The sequence below is a fragment of the Papio anubis genome, chromosome 7, assembly GCF_008728515.1.
Source record: "Papio anubis isolate 15944 chromosome 7, Panubis1.0, whole genome shotgun sequence".
Taxonomy (NCBI): domain Eukaryota; kingdom Metazoa; phylum Chordata; class Mammalia; order Primates; family Cercopithecidae; genus Papio; species Papio anubis.
Genome location: NC_044982.1, coordinates 143,231,181 through 143,245,334, shown reverse-complemented (window position 1 = coordinate 143,245,334; position 14,154 = coordinate 143,231,181). Strand labels below are relative to the sequence as shown.

At 44.5% G+C, this 14,154-nt stretch overlaps 1 protein-coding gene across 5 annotated transcripts in view; it reads left to right on the top strand.

Moving 5' to 3' along the window:
* The first annotated feature begins 115 nt into the window (after positions 1-115).
* The window catches only part of WDR76 (WD repeat domain 76), a 46,798-nt gene continuing 32,759 nt past the window's right edge, over positions 116-14,154 (top strand). The window contains exons 1-4 of one of the 5 annotated variants that reach the window (XM_021940271.2): positions 116-298; positions 3,800-3,989; positions 10,686-10,778; positions 12,052-12,107. In XM_021940271.2, the coding sequence (XP_021795963.1) occupies positions 198-298; positions 3,800-3,989; positions 10,686-10,778; positions 12,052-12,107 (440 nt within the window). In that variant the 5' untranslated portion in view covers positions 116-197. 5 annotated transcript variants of the gene reach the window in all.

The following is a 14,154-nucleotide window of genomic DNA, read 5'->3' as shown; positions in this document are numbered from 1 at the left end:
TTCCAAACAGTGAACACCAACAACGTCAACGAAGAGAAGAAATTCCTTCCACCTAAGTCCACGAACACAGCTGCGCGACTGATAGAGAAACTACTTACGGCTGAGCTAGATAAACCGGAAATACGTGACGAGAGGATTGTGGGACGGTGGAGGACGTTTGGGCGCCCACGGCTGGGACGGTGAGTGTGTTTCTGCGCATGCTCATCGGCTGCCCGCGTGTTCTCTACGTTGCAGAATTTGGAAGCTGCTTTTGGAGGGAAATTTTGCTTCCTTTGGGCTTTGCTGTTAGGACCCTGCGGTGAGGAAGGTTCGAATGAAAGATTTTACGTGTTAGCTTGGTTTGAAGCCAAGAACGGTATAGTGAATAAGATACTCAGGCGACAGGGAGTTACTGTTTGTCTGGCTTGTTGAAAGCTCAGAAGAAGTAGAGTTTGATGGAATAAAAATCTTGCCAGTAGTATCCGATTAGCTCAGTTCAAGAGGCCAGGTTGGGCTGTGGTGCAGTATTTGGTGTCACAGGTCAGGTGGTGCTGATTTAGGCCAGTGACCAAAAAAAAAAAAAAAAAAAAAATCTCTTAAGGTGCCTGGGACGTTACCTGCCTGAAATCCCAAAACTCCACTTTTAGGCTTTCAGGTTTTTCCAGTTTCTGGAAGATACCTATTAGAATATATTCCTGATTGGAAAACGTTTGTATTTAAATATCTAAGTAATTATTATTATTTTGAGACAGGGTCTTCTTCTGTCACCCAGGCTGGAGTGCAGTGGCTCGATCTTGGCTTACTGCAGTCTCCACCTCCCGGGTTTAAGCGATTCTCGTGCCTCAGCCTTCTGAGTAGCTGGGATTACAGGCGCCCACCACCACGCCCTGCTGATTTTTGTATTTTTAGTAGAGATGAGGTTTGACCATGTTGGCCAGGCCCAAGAGATGATCCCACTCCGGCCTCCCGCAGTGCTGAGTGGTGGCGTGTGCCACCACTCTCGGCTAATTTTTGTATTTTTAGTAGAGGTGGGGTTTCACCATGTTGCCCAGGCTGGTCTTGAACTCCTGACCTCAGATGATCCACCTACCTTGGCCTCCCCAAAGTGCTGGGACTACAGATGTAAGCCACGGCGGCCGGCCTATTTAAGAACTCTTTAAGGACTTACAGGATAATAACAGAAGCAGCGCCAATTTACAAGCTGGGTTGTGTTAAAAAAAAAAAAAAAAAAAAAATATATATATATATATGTATATATGCTAATTGGAAAGTCAGGGCACATTTCACATTAGAAAGGACTTTATAACTGCGGAGGAGACAAGGGACAGCAGGAACAAAGTTCTGAAGTCCAGAAACAGTATACATTATACAGGACACCATGAAAAGTTTGGTTTTATCAGTAATTTTTGAGTCATGGAGGGCCTTGAAGTTGCTGTTAATGTGATTAACCCAAATTACTTCACCTGTGTTCTACAACTGGGCCTTGAGTGGGAGAAGAAATGAAACTGGACAAGTCAGGCAAGAACAGTGTGGGACCCAATTAAGAAACTAAGGAAACAGTTTTGGGTAGAAGGAAACTTAAAGAGAAGAATAGCCAGAATCTTATTTTATTTTTATTTATAAAAGAGACAGGGTCTTGCCCTGTCGCTCAGGCTGGAGTGCTGCACAACCACGGCTCACTGTGGCCTCATCCTTCTAGGTTCAAGCCATTTTCCCACCCCTGCCTTCCGAGTAGCGGGGACTACAGACGTACAACACCACGCCGGGCTAATTTTTGTATTTTTTGTAGAGATGGGGTCTCACTATGTTGCCCAGGCTGGTTTGGAACTCCTGGGCCCAAGTGATCCACTCAGCCTCTCAAAGTGTTGGGATTTACAGGTGTTAGTCACCGCTCCCGGCCTGCCAATGTTTTTCAGAGCGAGATCCCAGTACCACCTGAATCAAAATCAGCAGTCTGAGGTAAAAATGTCAGTTCAGCCGCAGGACTTCCCTAAAGAATTTGAGTCCTTCTGCAAGTTTTCTTTATTTTAGTCTTCTTACATGCAACTTCATTGTTAGAATTCTTTTCTAATAGGGATCTGGGGCACATAAGCTGGTCTAGCTGGTAATTACTGAGTGAAAAGGGGGCAAGATAGGCCTTAGCTGTTTTTATTAAAACTGTAGTCTGTACTGGTTTCAGAGACACATAAGCGATTTTTTTTTTTTTTTTTTTGAGACGGAGTCTCACTCTTGTTGCCCAGGCTGGAGTGCAATGGCGCGATCTCGGCTCACTGCAACCTCTGCCTCCTGGGTTCAAGCAATTCTGCTTCAGCCTCCTGAGTAACTGGGATTACAGGCAAGTGCTACCGCGCCCGGCTAATTTTTTACTTTTAGTAAAGACGGGGTTTCATCATGTTGGCCAGGCTGGTCTTAAACTTCTGACCTCAGGTAATCCACCCGCTTCAGCCTCCCAAAGTGCTGGGATTACAGGCGTGAGCCACCGCGCCCGGCCAAAGCGGCCTTCCTTAAGAAGCGCGGGTAACCCGGACTTCCCGCTCTGGCGCTGCGGCCGCTGACGATCTGAGTGGGCTCCGCCCCGTCCCAGCCCCGCCCCTGTCGGCCTCCCGCCGCAATCTTGGCGGGAAGGAGCCGGCCACCGAGAAGCCGAAAGATGTCCAGGTCGGGCGCGGCGGCTGAGAAGGCGGACTCCAGACAGCGACCCCAGATGAAGGTGAGAAACGGATCGGTGCTTCCAGGTGTGCGCCTGCTTCGGTTTTTGTGAGGGTTATGCGGGACACAGGCCCGGAAGGTCGAGGGCACCTGGTACCGGGGGTTGGCGGCGATCCCTGCCCTGAGGCCTTCGGCTTTGACGAAAGGTTCTTATCAATAACCCTAGAAATAGTGGGAGAGTCACATCTGGGATTCCCTTTCTTCAACCTTCTGCGTTTGCTTTTGCCACAGTTATGATCAGCTTCACACTCTTTAAATAATTCCAGACAATCCGCAGCTGACAGCTGGGGTGTTTGCTTCAGTCCAAATGCTAGTCATTATTATTGGTCTGGGAAACTCTGATGGGCACATGTGCCTAGTAAGTGAATTCTGTTGAGGTTAAGGTTAATGAATTACATATCTAGATTTTGGAGGGGAAAAAAAGTTTTCTTACAGGGTGTCAATTTGGATTTATTTATTTTTTTGAGCTTGAGTCTCGCTCTGTTGCCCAGGCTGGAGTGCAGTGGCATGATCTTGGCTCACTGCAACCTCCGCCTCCCGGGTTCAAGCGATTCTCCTGCCTCAGCCTCCTGAGTAGCTAGAATTACAGGCAGGTACCACCACACCCAATTTTTGTATTTTTAGTAGAGACGGCGGGGGGCGGGGGGTGGAGTGGGGGTGGGGGTGGGGGGCGGCGGGTTTCATCATGTTGGCCAGGCTAATCTTGAACTCCTGACCTCAGGCCCTGCCTCAGCCTCCCAAAGTGCTGGGATTACAGGCGTAAGCCACCGCACCTGGCATCAATTTGGATTTATATTGTCATTGTGAAATGGAAATTATTAGATCTGCTGGGGATCCTGTAAGAAAAGGCACAGGACTTGGAATTCTAATACTCTCTTTTCTTTTATTGATCTGAATAGGTAAATGAATATAAAGAAAATCAAAACATCGCTTATGTGTCTCTGAGACCAGTACAGACTACAGTTTTAATAAAAACAGCTAAGGTCTATCTTGCCCCCTTTTCACTCAGTAATTACCAGCTAGACCAGCTTATGTGCCCCAAATCCCTATTAGAAAAGAATTCTAACAATGAAGTTGCATGTAAGAAGACTAAAATAAAGAAAACTTGCAGAAGGATTATACCTCCAAAGATGAAAACCACATCTTCTAAGTCTGAATCCACGCTGCAAAATTCAGCCTCAGCTGTTCATACTGAAAGTAACAAGCTACAACCCAAGAGAACGGCAGATGCGATGAATCTCAGTGTTGATGTGGAAAGTAGTCAGGATGAGGACAGTGATGAAGATATCACACCAGGCCTGGTAAGGACTTAATTAGTAGCTTGTTCTAGTATCTCTTTTTTTAAATGTGAAGTTCTGATAAATTGAAGTTTTTCAAGGTTCTCTCTGGTACAAACAAATTATTTTATCTAATAATGTAAGAATAAATGTAATAATGCATTATAATTTTTAAGGTTTAACAAATAACTTCCTTGGGTTATTTTTGCTTTTGCTGTTGATGTGTCAATGAAAGGATTGACTTAATCTTTACTCTGCTTCCCTTTTTCTTTCTTTAAACTTACTGCATATATTTTTGGGTTTACTCATACTTTATGGTGCCTTGCTCACCTTTACGTATTTATGTACAGTATATCAGAAGTCATCAGTTTGTGGGATATATGGTATTGACTGACCCTTGATATCAGGGTAGGGAAACATTATATGGATGTGTTGAATAATATTTCCTTTAAATGCAAAAGGAGACAAATGACAGAGTAGATAAGATACATGAGAAATGCATTAATTAGTTCTATATAATTCCAATCAACTTAAGGAATTTGGTGTGTAATTTTTTTTTTTTTGGAGACCGAGTCTCGCTCTGTCGCTCAGGCCAGAGTGCAGTGCCACTATATTGGCTCTCTGCAACCTTGGCCTCCTGGATTCAATAGATTCTCCTCCCTCAGCCTCCTGAGTAGCTGGGATTACAGGTGCCCCACCATGCCTGGCTAGTTTTGTGTTTTTAGTAGAGACGGGTTTTCACCATGTTGGTCAGGCTGGTCTCTAACTCCTGACCTCCTGATCCACCCGCCTCAGCCTCCCAAGGTGCTGGGATTACAGTGGTGAGCCACTGCGCCCAGCCTGGTCTGTAATTCTTTTGGCTTCTACTGCCTACCAGGAGGGCTGTGCTCCATTCAAACTGACAACTTTTAACAGGATAAGATAAAATATAAAGCACATGACACAATGTTGCTGGAACTCAGGGAACAGAAAATGATAGTAGGGAAAGGGAGATACTATAATTGAAGGGTTATTGTTATGAAATAGAAGTTTGGTTTATGCTTTCTTACCCCAGAGTTAAGAACCAGGACTCATAGTGGGACAGCATAGGATAAGTATTAGATGAATTGGACTTGGGGTTGATAGCCTAGCATGGCCACTTCTTTTTTTTTTTTTTTTTTTTTTTTTTTGAGACGGAGTCTTGCTCTTGTTGCCCAGGCTGGAGTGCAGTGGCGCGATCTCGGCTTACTACAAGCTCCTCCTGCCGGGTTCACGCCATTCTCCTGCCTCAGTCTCCTGAGTAGCTGGGATTACAGGCGCCTGCCACCACCCCCAGCTAATTTTTTGTATTTTTAGTAGAGGGTTCCACTTTGTTCGCCAGGATGGTCTCGATCTCCTGGACTTGTGATCCGCCCACCTCGGCCTCTCAAAGTGCTGGAATTACAGGCGTGAGCCACCGCACCCGGCCTAGCATGGTCACTTCTAAGACACCTTGTTCCTTTAAGCAAATCACCTTAGTGAGGGGTTTGGATAAAATCTGTGGTTCTCAAACTTTAGGCTATATCAGAATTACCTGGATAGTGTGTTAAAACTCCATTGCAGGGCCCCACCAACAGAGTTTCTGATTTAGAAGTTTTGGAGTTGGAGCATACAATTTGCATATCTTTTTTCTTTTTCTTTCTTTTTTTTTTTTTTTTTTTTAAAAATAGAGATGTTGGTGGGGTTGGGGGTGGGAGGTGTTGCCCAGGCTGGTCTTGAGCTCCTGAGCTCAACCAGTCCTCCCACCTCAGTCTCCCAAAGTGCTAGGATTATAGGCTTGAGTCACCACACCCAGCCCAATTTGCATATTTAACAGTTTCCTAGTGACACTGATGTTGTTAGTCCAGGACTGCACTTTGAGAACCACCGGATTAGATTATCCCTTTGGCCTCTTAGACTGTAAGATTCTGAACAATACAAGGTAAACATAAAGCAGATTTTAGTTTGATGTAATGAAATAGGTCCGTTAATAGAGTTGCTCCTAAAGAAAAAAAAATTAAAAATTAACAAAAGGAGGTGGTCAGATCACCTGAGGTCAGGGGTTCCAGACCAACCTGCCCAAAATGGTGAAACCCCATTTCTTTTTTTTTTTTTTTTTTTGAGACTGAGTCTGGCTCTGTCGCCCAGGCTGGAGTGCGGTGGCCGGATCTCAGCTCACTGCAAGCTCCGCCTCCCGGGTTCACGCCATTCTCCTGCCTCAGCCTCCCGAGTAGCTGGGACCACAGGCGCCCGCCACTTCGCCCGGCTAGTTTTTTTGTATTTTTTAGTAGAGACGGGGTTTCACCGTGTTCGCCAGGATGGTCTCGATCTCCTGACCTCGTGATCCGCCCGTCTCGGCCTCCCAAAGTGCTGGGATTACAGGCTTGAGCCACCGCGCCCGGCCCCATTTCTAATAAAAATACAAAAATTAGGCCGGTCATGGTTGTTCATGCATGTACTCCCAGCACTTTGGGAGGCTGAGGTGGGTGGATCACTTGAGGTCAGGAGTTCGAGAACAGCCTGGCCAACATGGTGAAACCCCGTCTCTCCTAAATATACAAAAATTAGCCAGGCGTGGTGGCGGGCACCCGTAGTCCCAGCTACTCGGGAGGCTGAGTCAGGATAATTGCTTGAACTCAGGAGGTGGAGGTTGCAGTGAGCCATCACACCACTGCACTCTAGCCTGGGCGACACAGCCAGACTGTCCCCACCTCCCTCCACCAAAAGAAAAAAAAGAAGATATAAAAATTAGCCAGGCGTGGTGGCAGGTGCCTGTAATCTGAGCTACTCGGGAGGCTGAGATGGGAGAATCGCTTGAACCTGGGTGGTGGAGGGTGCAGTGAGCCAAGATCAAGTCACTGCACTCCAGGCTGGGTGACAGAGCAAGACTCTTGTTTTAAAAAAAAAAAAAATAAAGCCTTCCAAATAGCTGAGACTACAGGCATGTGCCACCTTGTCCGGCTAATTTTGCCTTTTTTTTTTTTTTTTTTTAGAGATGTGGGTGTGCCATGTTTATTGCCCAGGCTGGTCTCAAACTCCTGGGCTCCAGCAATCTGCCCACCTCAGCCTCCCAAAGTGCTGGGATTACAGGTGTGAGCCACTGCGCCCAGCCAAGATACTTTTTTAAAAAATTTTTTTTGAGATGGGGTCTTGCTCTGTCACCCAGGATGGAGTGCAGTGGCATGATCTCAGCTCACTGCAACCTTCACCTCCCAGGTTCAAGCCGTTCTCCCAAATCAGCGTCCCGAGTAGCTGGGATTACAGGCGTGCGCCACCATGCCTGGCTGATTTTTTGTATTTTTAGTGGAGAAGGGGTTTCTCAATGTTGGCCAGGCTGGTTTTGAACTCCTGACCTCAAGTGATCCGCCTGCCTCAGCCTCTCACAGTGCTGGGATTACAGGCGTGAGCCACCGTGCATGCCATGTCTTTCTTTCTTGGTTTATTTTTTCATTTTGGTGAAGTGCAGCTTTCTGAGAAAAAGTATATAAGAGGCAAATATTTTGCATGTCAGAAAAAGTCTTTTTTTTTTTTTTTTGAGACGGAGTCTCATTCTGTCACCCAGGCTGGAATGTAGTGGTGCGATCTCGGCTCATTGTAGCTTTTTGTATTTTTAATGGAGACGAGGGTGTCACCATGTTGGCCAGGCTGGTCTCGAACTCCTGACCTCGTGATCTGCCTGCTTCAGTCTCCCAAAGTGCTAGGATTATAGGCGTGAGCCACTGCGCTCAGCCCAGAAAAAGTCTTTAGCTTTATGTTTGATTGATGACCTAATTGGATTTAGAATTGTAAGTTGAAAATAATTTAATCTTTCCTTAGAATTTTTAACGCATTGTTCCATTGTCTTCCCACTTCCTTCAATGTTGAAAGTTTGTGCCATTCTGATTCTGGATTCTTTGTGATCTTTTTTTCCCTCTGCATGCTTTTAAGATCTTTTCTGGCTGGGTGTAGTAACGCAGGCCTGTAGTTTCAGCTACTTGGGAGTCTAAGGCTGGAGCCCAGGAGTGCAAGGCTGCAGTAAGTTTTAATCAAGCCAATGCACTTTAGCCTGGGTGACAGAGTGAGAGTCCATCTCTTTAAAAAAAAAAAAAAAAAAAAAAAAATTGTGATGATATACCGAGGCCTGGGTTCTTCTTTGTTTTGTTTTGTTTTCTTGAGATGGGGTCTCACCCAGTCGCCTAGGCTGGAGTGCAGTGGCACAATCTTGCCTCAATGCAACCTCTGCCTTCTAGGTTCAAGTGATTCTCCTGTCTCAGCTTCCTGAGTAGTTTGGACTACAGGCACATGCCACCACGGCCAGCTAATTTTTGTATTTTTAGTAGAGATGAGGTTTCACCATGTGGGCTAGGGTGTCTCGAACTCCTGACCTCAGGTGATCTGCCCACTTCGGCCTCCCAAAGTGCTGGGATTACAGGCATGAGCCATCGTACCCGGCCTGCTTTTTTCTTTTTTTTTTTTTTTTTTTTGAGGCAGTCTTGCTCTTGCCCTGGCAGCTAGAATGCAGTGGTGTGATCTCGGCTCTGCAACCACTGCCTCCTAGGTTCAAGCAATTCTCGTGCCTCAGCCTCCTAAGTAGCTGGGATTACAGGTGTGCACTACCACGCCCAGCTAGTTTTTTTTGTATTTTTAATAGAGACGGGTTTCACCATGTTGGCCAGGCTGGTCTCCCATTCCTGGCCTCTAGTGATCTGCCTGGTGGCCTCCCAAAGTGCTGGGATTACACGCGTGAGCCACTGAGCCTGCTTGCCTGAGTCCTTTTTCATTCATTATGCTGTATACTCATTGGGCTTTTTGTAATCTGGAAGCTCATGTCTTTAGTTTTGAGAAACTTTAAAATAATATTTTTGTTTTCAGACTATTATTTTTTAGAGATGGGGGTCTCGCTCTGTTGCCCAGGCTAGAATACCGTGGTGTCATCATAGCTTGAACTTCTGGGCTCAAGTGATCCTTCTGCTTCAGTCTCCCACTTACATTATTTTTCTTTCTGTCTTTTCTTTTTCTTTTTTTTTTTTTGAGACAGAGTCTCGCTCTGTTGCCGCCCGGGCTGGAGTCCTGTGGCATAATCTCCGTTCACTGCAACCTCCGTCTCCCGGGTTCAAGCAATTCTCCTGTCTCAGCCTCCCGAGTAGCTGGTACCACAGGCGTGTGCCGCCATGCCCGGCCAATTTTTGTATTTTTAGTAGAGATGGAGTTTTGCCATGTTGGCCAGGATGGTCCTGATCTCCTGACCTGGTGATCTGCCCGCCTCGGCCTCTCAAAGTGCTAGGATTACAGGCTTGAGCCACTATACCCGGCCTCCCATTTATATTATTATTATTATTTATTTATTTTGAGACGGAGTCTTGCTCTGTCATTCAGGCAGGAGTACAGTGGAGCCATCTCGGCTCACTGCAAGCTCCACCTTCCAGGTTCACGCCATTCTCCTGCTTCAGCCTCCTGAGTAGCTGGGACTACAGGCGCCCGCCACCACTCCCAGCTAATTTTTTGTATTTTTAGTAGACAGGGTTTCACCTTGTTAGCCAGGGTGGTCTCGAACTCCTAACCTTGTGATCCGCCCACCTCGGGCTCCCAAAGTGCTGGGATTACAGGCGTGAGCCACCGCGCCCGACCTTTATTATTTTTTAATGATTGATTCTCTTCCAATTTCTCTGCAGTTTCTCAAACAATGAATTGGATATTGGACCTCTAAGATTGAGTCTGTTTTTTGTCTTTTCTGTCCATGTGTTTATCTTTTTGTTCTACTTTCTAAATTTAAGCCTTTTAATGGATTTAAAAACTTCTGTTCTTATTTTTTGAATTTTCTTATAGTATTTTGCTATTTCCTGAATATACTGTCTTATATCTCAGGGTTTAAAAAACATTAGCTTACTGTTACATTAGTGGCTCTTCAGGAGAAAGTAGAGACATGTACTTACTCTACTGCATTTAAAGAAAGTTTTTTTGTTTGATAAAAATGACTTTTTTTTTTCTTTTGGAGATGGAGTTTCGCTTTTGTTGTCCAGGCTAGAGTGCGATGGCATGATCTCGGCTCACTGCAACCCCTGCCGCCTGGGTTCAAGTGATTCTCCTGTCCCTGCCTCCAGAGTAGCTGGGATTACAGGCACCTGCCACTACACCTGGCTAATTTTTTTTTTTTTTTTTTTTTTTTGCATTTTTAGTAGAGACAGGATTTCACCATGTTGGCCAGGCTGGTCTTGAACTCCTGACTTCGGGTAATCTGCCTGCCTTGGCTTCCCAAAGTGCTGGGATTACAGATATGAGCCGCCACATCTGACCAATTTTTATATTTTTAGTAGAGACGGGATTTCACCATTTTGGCCAGGCTGGTGTTGACCTCCTGACCTCAGGTGATCCACCTGCTTCAGCCTCCCAAATTGGTGGGATTACAGGCGTGAGCCACCACGCCTGGCCAAAAATAACTTTTGAGTAATAGTACAATTAATTGCCACTAGGAAATAATTTGCTACTAGATTATACTACTTGATTTCTAATATCAGATCACTTCTTAACTGGGAAGCCATACAGATACTCTGTGAGTATCCCAAATTAAGATTTACTGAAATATCCAATTCAGCAAACGTCTGTTTTGGTTAGATGGCATGAAATGAATAGAGGTAGTACAATTTGAAGTAAAGTATTCATGTAGAAAATGAAACACATAGTTTTGTGAAGTGCTTTTCCTATAGATTATATAAAGTAATGGAATCTTTTTGGTAAATTTTATAGGATGATTTTTCGGGATTGTCACCCTACGAAAGGAAGAGACTGAAGAACATATCAGAAAATGCAGACTTTTTTGCTTCTCTTCAGTTGTCTGAGGTTTGTGTGTAGTCTGTATTTAAAACCAAGTTGCTGGGCCGGGAGCAGTGGGTCACGCCTGTAATCCTGTCACTTGGGGAGGTGGAGGTGGGAGATCAACCTGGGTAACATACGGAGACCATCCCCCACCTCTATAAAAAGTAAATTAGTTGAGCATAGTGATGCATGCCTGGAGTCGTAGCTACTGGGGTGGCTGAGGTGGAAGTATGGCTTGAGCTTAGAAAGTCGAGGCTGCTGTGAGCTACGATCGTGCCACTGCATTCCAGCCTAGGCAACAGAGCAAGACCCTGTCTCAAAACAACAACAAGAGTAATAAAACCCAAGATGTCATAACTCCCACCAGAAGGTCAATAACATACCAGGTTTCATAGTGTCAGATGAGGAAGGCTAAAATAGGAGCAGATTTTGCACTTAATAGGAAGAGGTTACTGTATTCCATTGATTCGAAGGCATTTTTTTTTTTGTCCCTTTTTTTTTTTTTTTGGAGGCAAAGTTTTGCTCTTGTTGCCCAGGCTGGAGTGCAGTGACGTGATCTCGGCTCACTGCAACCTCCGCCTCCCGGGTTCAAGAGATTCTCATGCCTCAGCTTCCTGAGTAGCTGGGATTACAGGCGCCTGCCACCATGCCTGGGTAATTTTTGTATTTTTAGTAGGGATGGAGTTTCACCATGTTGGTCAGGCTGGTCTCGAACTGCTGACCTCCAGTGATCTACTCGCCTTGGCCTCCCAAAGTGCTGGGATTACAGGTGTGATCCACCACGCCTGGCCTTTTTTTTTTTCAATTTTTATTTTTTGAGATGGAGTCTCGCTCTGTCGCTTGGGTTGGAGTGCAGTGGCCAGATCTCAGCTCACTGCAAGCTCTGCCTCCGGGTTTCGCCATTCTCCTCCCTCAGCCTCGAGTAGCTGGGACTACAGGCAGCCACTACCTCGCCCGGCTAGTTTTTGTATTTTTAGTAGAGGCGAGGGGTTTCACCATATTGCCAGGATGGGTCGATCTCCTGACCTCGTGATCCATGCGTCTTGGCCTCCCAAAGTGCTACCAAGTTACAGGCTTGAGCCACTCGCCTGGCCTTTTTTTGTGACGGGATACCGGCTGTTGCCCAGGCTGTACTTGGGTATTGCAGAAGCGGCTGATCATGACTTATGGCCTATCTTTAGGATCTTTAGTTCCTGAATAGACCTTAGTGTAACGTGGGTATAGTAGCAGATACCTAATATTTTAAAAGGTAAGATATGTAGTTAAAACATTTTTACATGATTTTTATACTTTACAGTCTGCTGCAAGACTCCGTGAAATCATAGAGAAGAGACAGCCTCCTAAATCCAAGAGGTAAAATACCTGGTTTGCAATGCCTGAACCATGATACATTGCTCAACTGTTTTATAATTTGAAAAAAATGATTTGGCATAGTAAGCTTAACAGATCGTCAAGTGCTGTTTAATCTCAGTCCCTCTAGGATCTCTGAGGTAATGCTACCCTTTAATAACTTTACAATTCTCATCTTCATCAAAATAATATGGAGCAAATACAATTGAGAGCTGAACTTTGTTTATATTTGTTGTTGCTATAATGGAGGGAAATCTTTTTTTCCACTAAATTATTGTTACTTAGAAAACTATTATTCTTAAAGACTCTTCTACTTACTTTTAATTTTTCTAGCTGTCTTTTTGCGTCTCAATTTGTTTTTGCTTTCTTAGTCCTAGAATAAAGGAAAGGAATTAACATTTATTGAACATCTATGAAACATACTGCAGTGATCTAGCAATTTTGTCGTGTATTATCTCATTTAACTCTGACAACCACTGTATCCATCCATGTATGTGGTAGGTAATATATTCATTTTGTGAGTTAGAAATCAGGCTCAAAATATAAGATTGTTGGCTGGGTGCGGTGGCTCATGCCTGTAATCCCAGCACTTTGGGAGGTTGAGGCAGGGGGATCACCTGAGGTCGGGAGTTAGAGACTGGCCTGACCAACATGGAGAAAACCCATCTCTACTAAAAAAAAAAAATTAAAATATTAGCCAGGCATGGTGGCAAATGTCTGAATCCCAGCTACTCAAGAGGCTAAGGCAGGAAAATCACTTGAACCTGGCAGGCGGAGGTCGTGGTGAGCCAAGATCACACCATTGCACTCCAGCCTGGGCAATAAGAGTCAGACTCTATCTCAAAAAAAAAAAAAAAAAAATTATTTGCTGAAAGTCAAAACAGCTTATAAGTGGTAGCTTTAGGATTTGAACTCCAGGGTTTTTAAATTTTGAATTATCTCCATTGCATTTTGGTAGTGCGTACATGTAAATGAAGAAACTAAAAATCTTGGTATCATTAGCTCATTTGTTTAGTGCCAGATCCTAATGAAATGTAGCTTCATTTACTTGGTTTGATTCTGTTACAGGACAATTAGCTTGAGAAAAGCTAGACCTTTAATCATGGCCAGGTATTTTCAAGTATGAAAAGTTACTGTAAGAGGAACATCATTAACACTGGAAAAACAGTAGCACTGGTCCTGTTGCCAGCTGATTAGTACCTTTACATTTGAATGTTTTTTATTAGCCAAGATAGGTGATTTCTTCCTAAATCACAAAATTCCAGCCCTTAATAGTTGCATAGGTAGTAGCAAGTTGATAGTATGGAAGTTGCATAATGTAGAGGAAGAAGCATAGGCTTTGAGATGTAGCAAATTTGGGTTCAAGTTTTGATTCAGTCACTTACAGCTATGATATTAACCTTGGATACTTTATATAATTTTTCTTTCCTTTTCTGTAAAACTGGTGTTATGCTAATCCAGAAGGATTTAAATTTTTTTGAAAATTATTAAATATACATATAAAAAGGTACATATAATGTATTTGTGTAGTTGAAAAATTATATAGGTCCCAACCATGTACCTGCCATCCAGGTTAATAGAAATTATGAGTACCCCCGAAGGCCCATATATACAGCTCCCTCCAGATACTACCACTATGCTGACTTTTGTGATAATATTTCCTTGCATTTATTTATAGTTTCTTTTTTTTTTGAGACAGAGTCTCACTTTGTTGCCCAGGCTGGAGTGCAGTGGCGTGATCTCAGCTCACTGCAAGTTCTGCCTCCCGGGTTCACACCATTCTCCTGCCTCAGCCTGCCGAGTAGCTGGGACTACAGGCACCCGCCACCATGCCCAGCTAATTTTTTATATTTTTAGTAGAGACGGGGTTTCACCGTGTTAGCCAGGATGGTCTCCATCTCCTGACCTTGTGATCCACCTGTCTCAGCCTCCCAAAGTGCTGGGACTACAGGCGTGAGCCACCGTGCCCAGCCTATAGTTTCATTTTTATTTATTTATTTATTTTTGAGACAGTATCGCTCTGTTGCTCAGACTGGAGTACAGTGGCGCC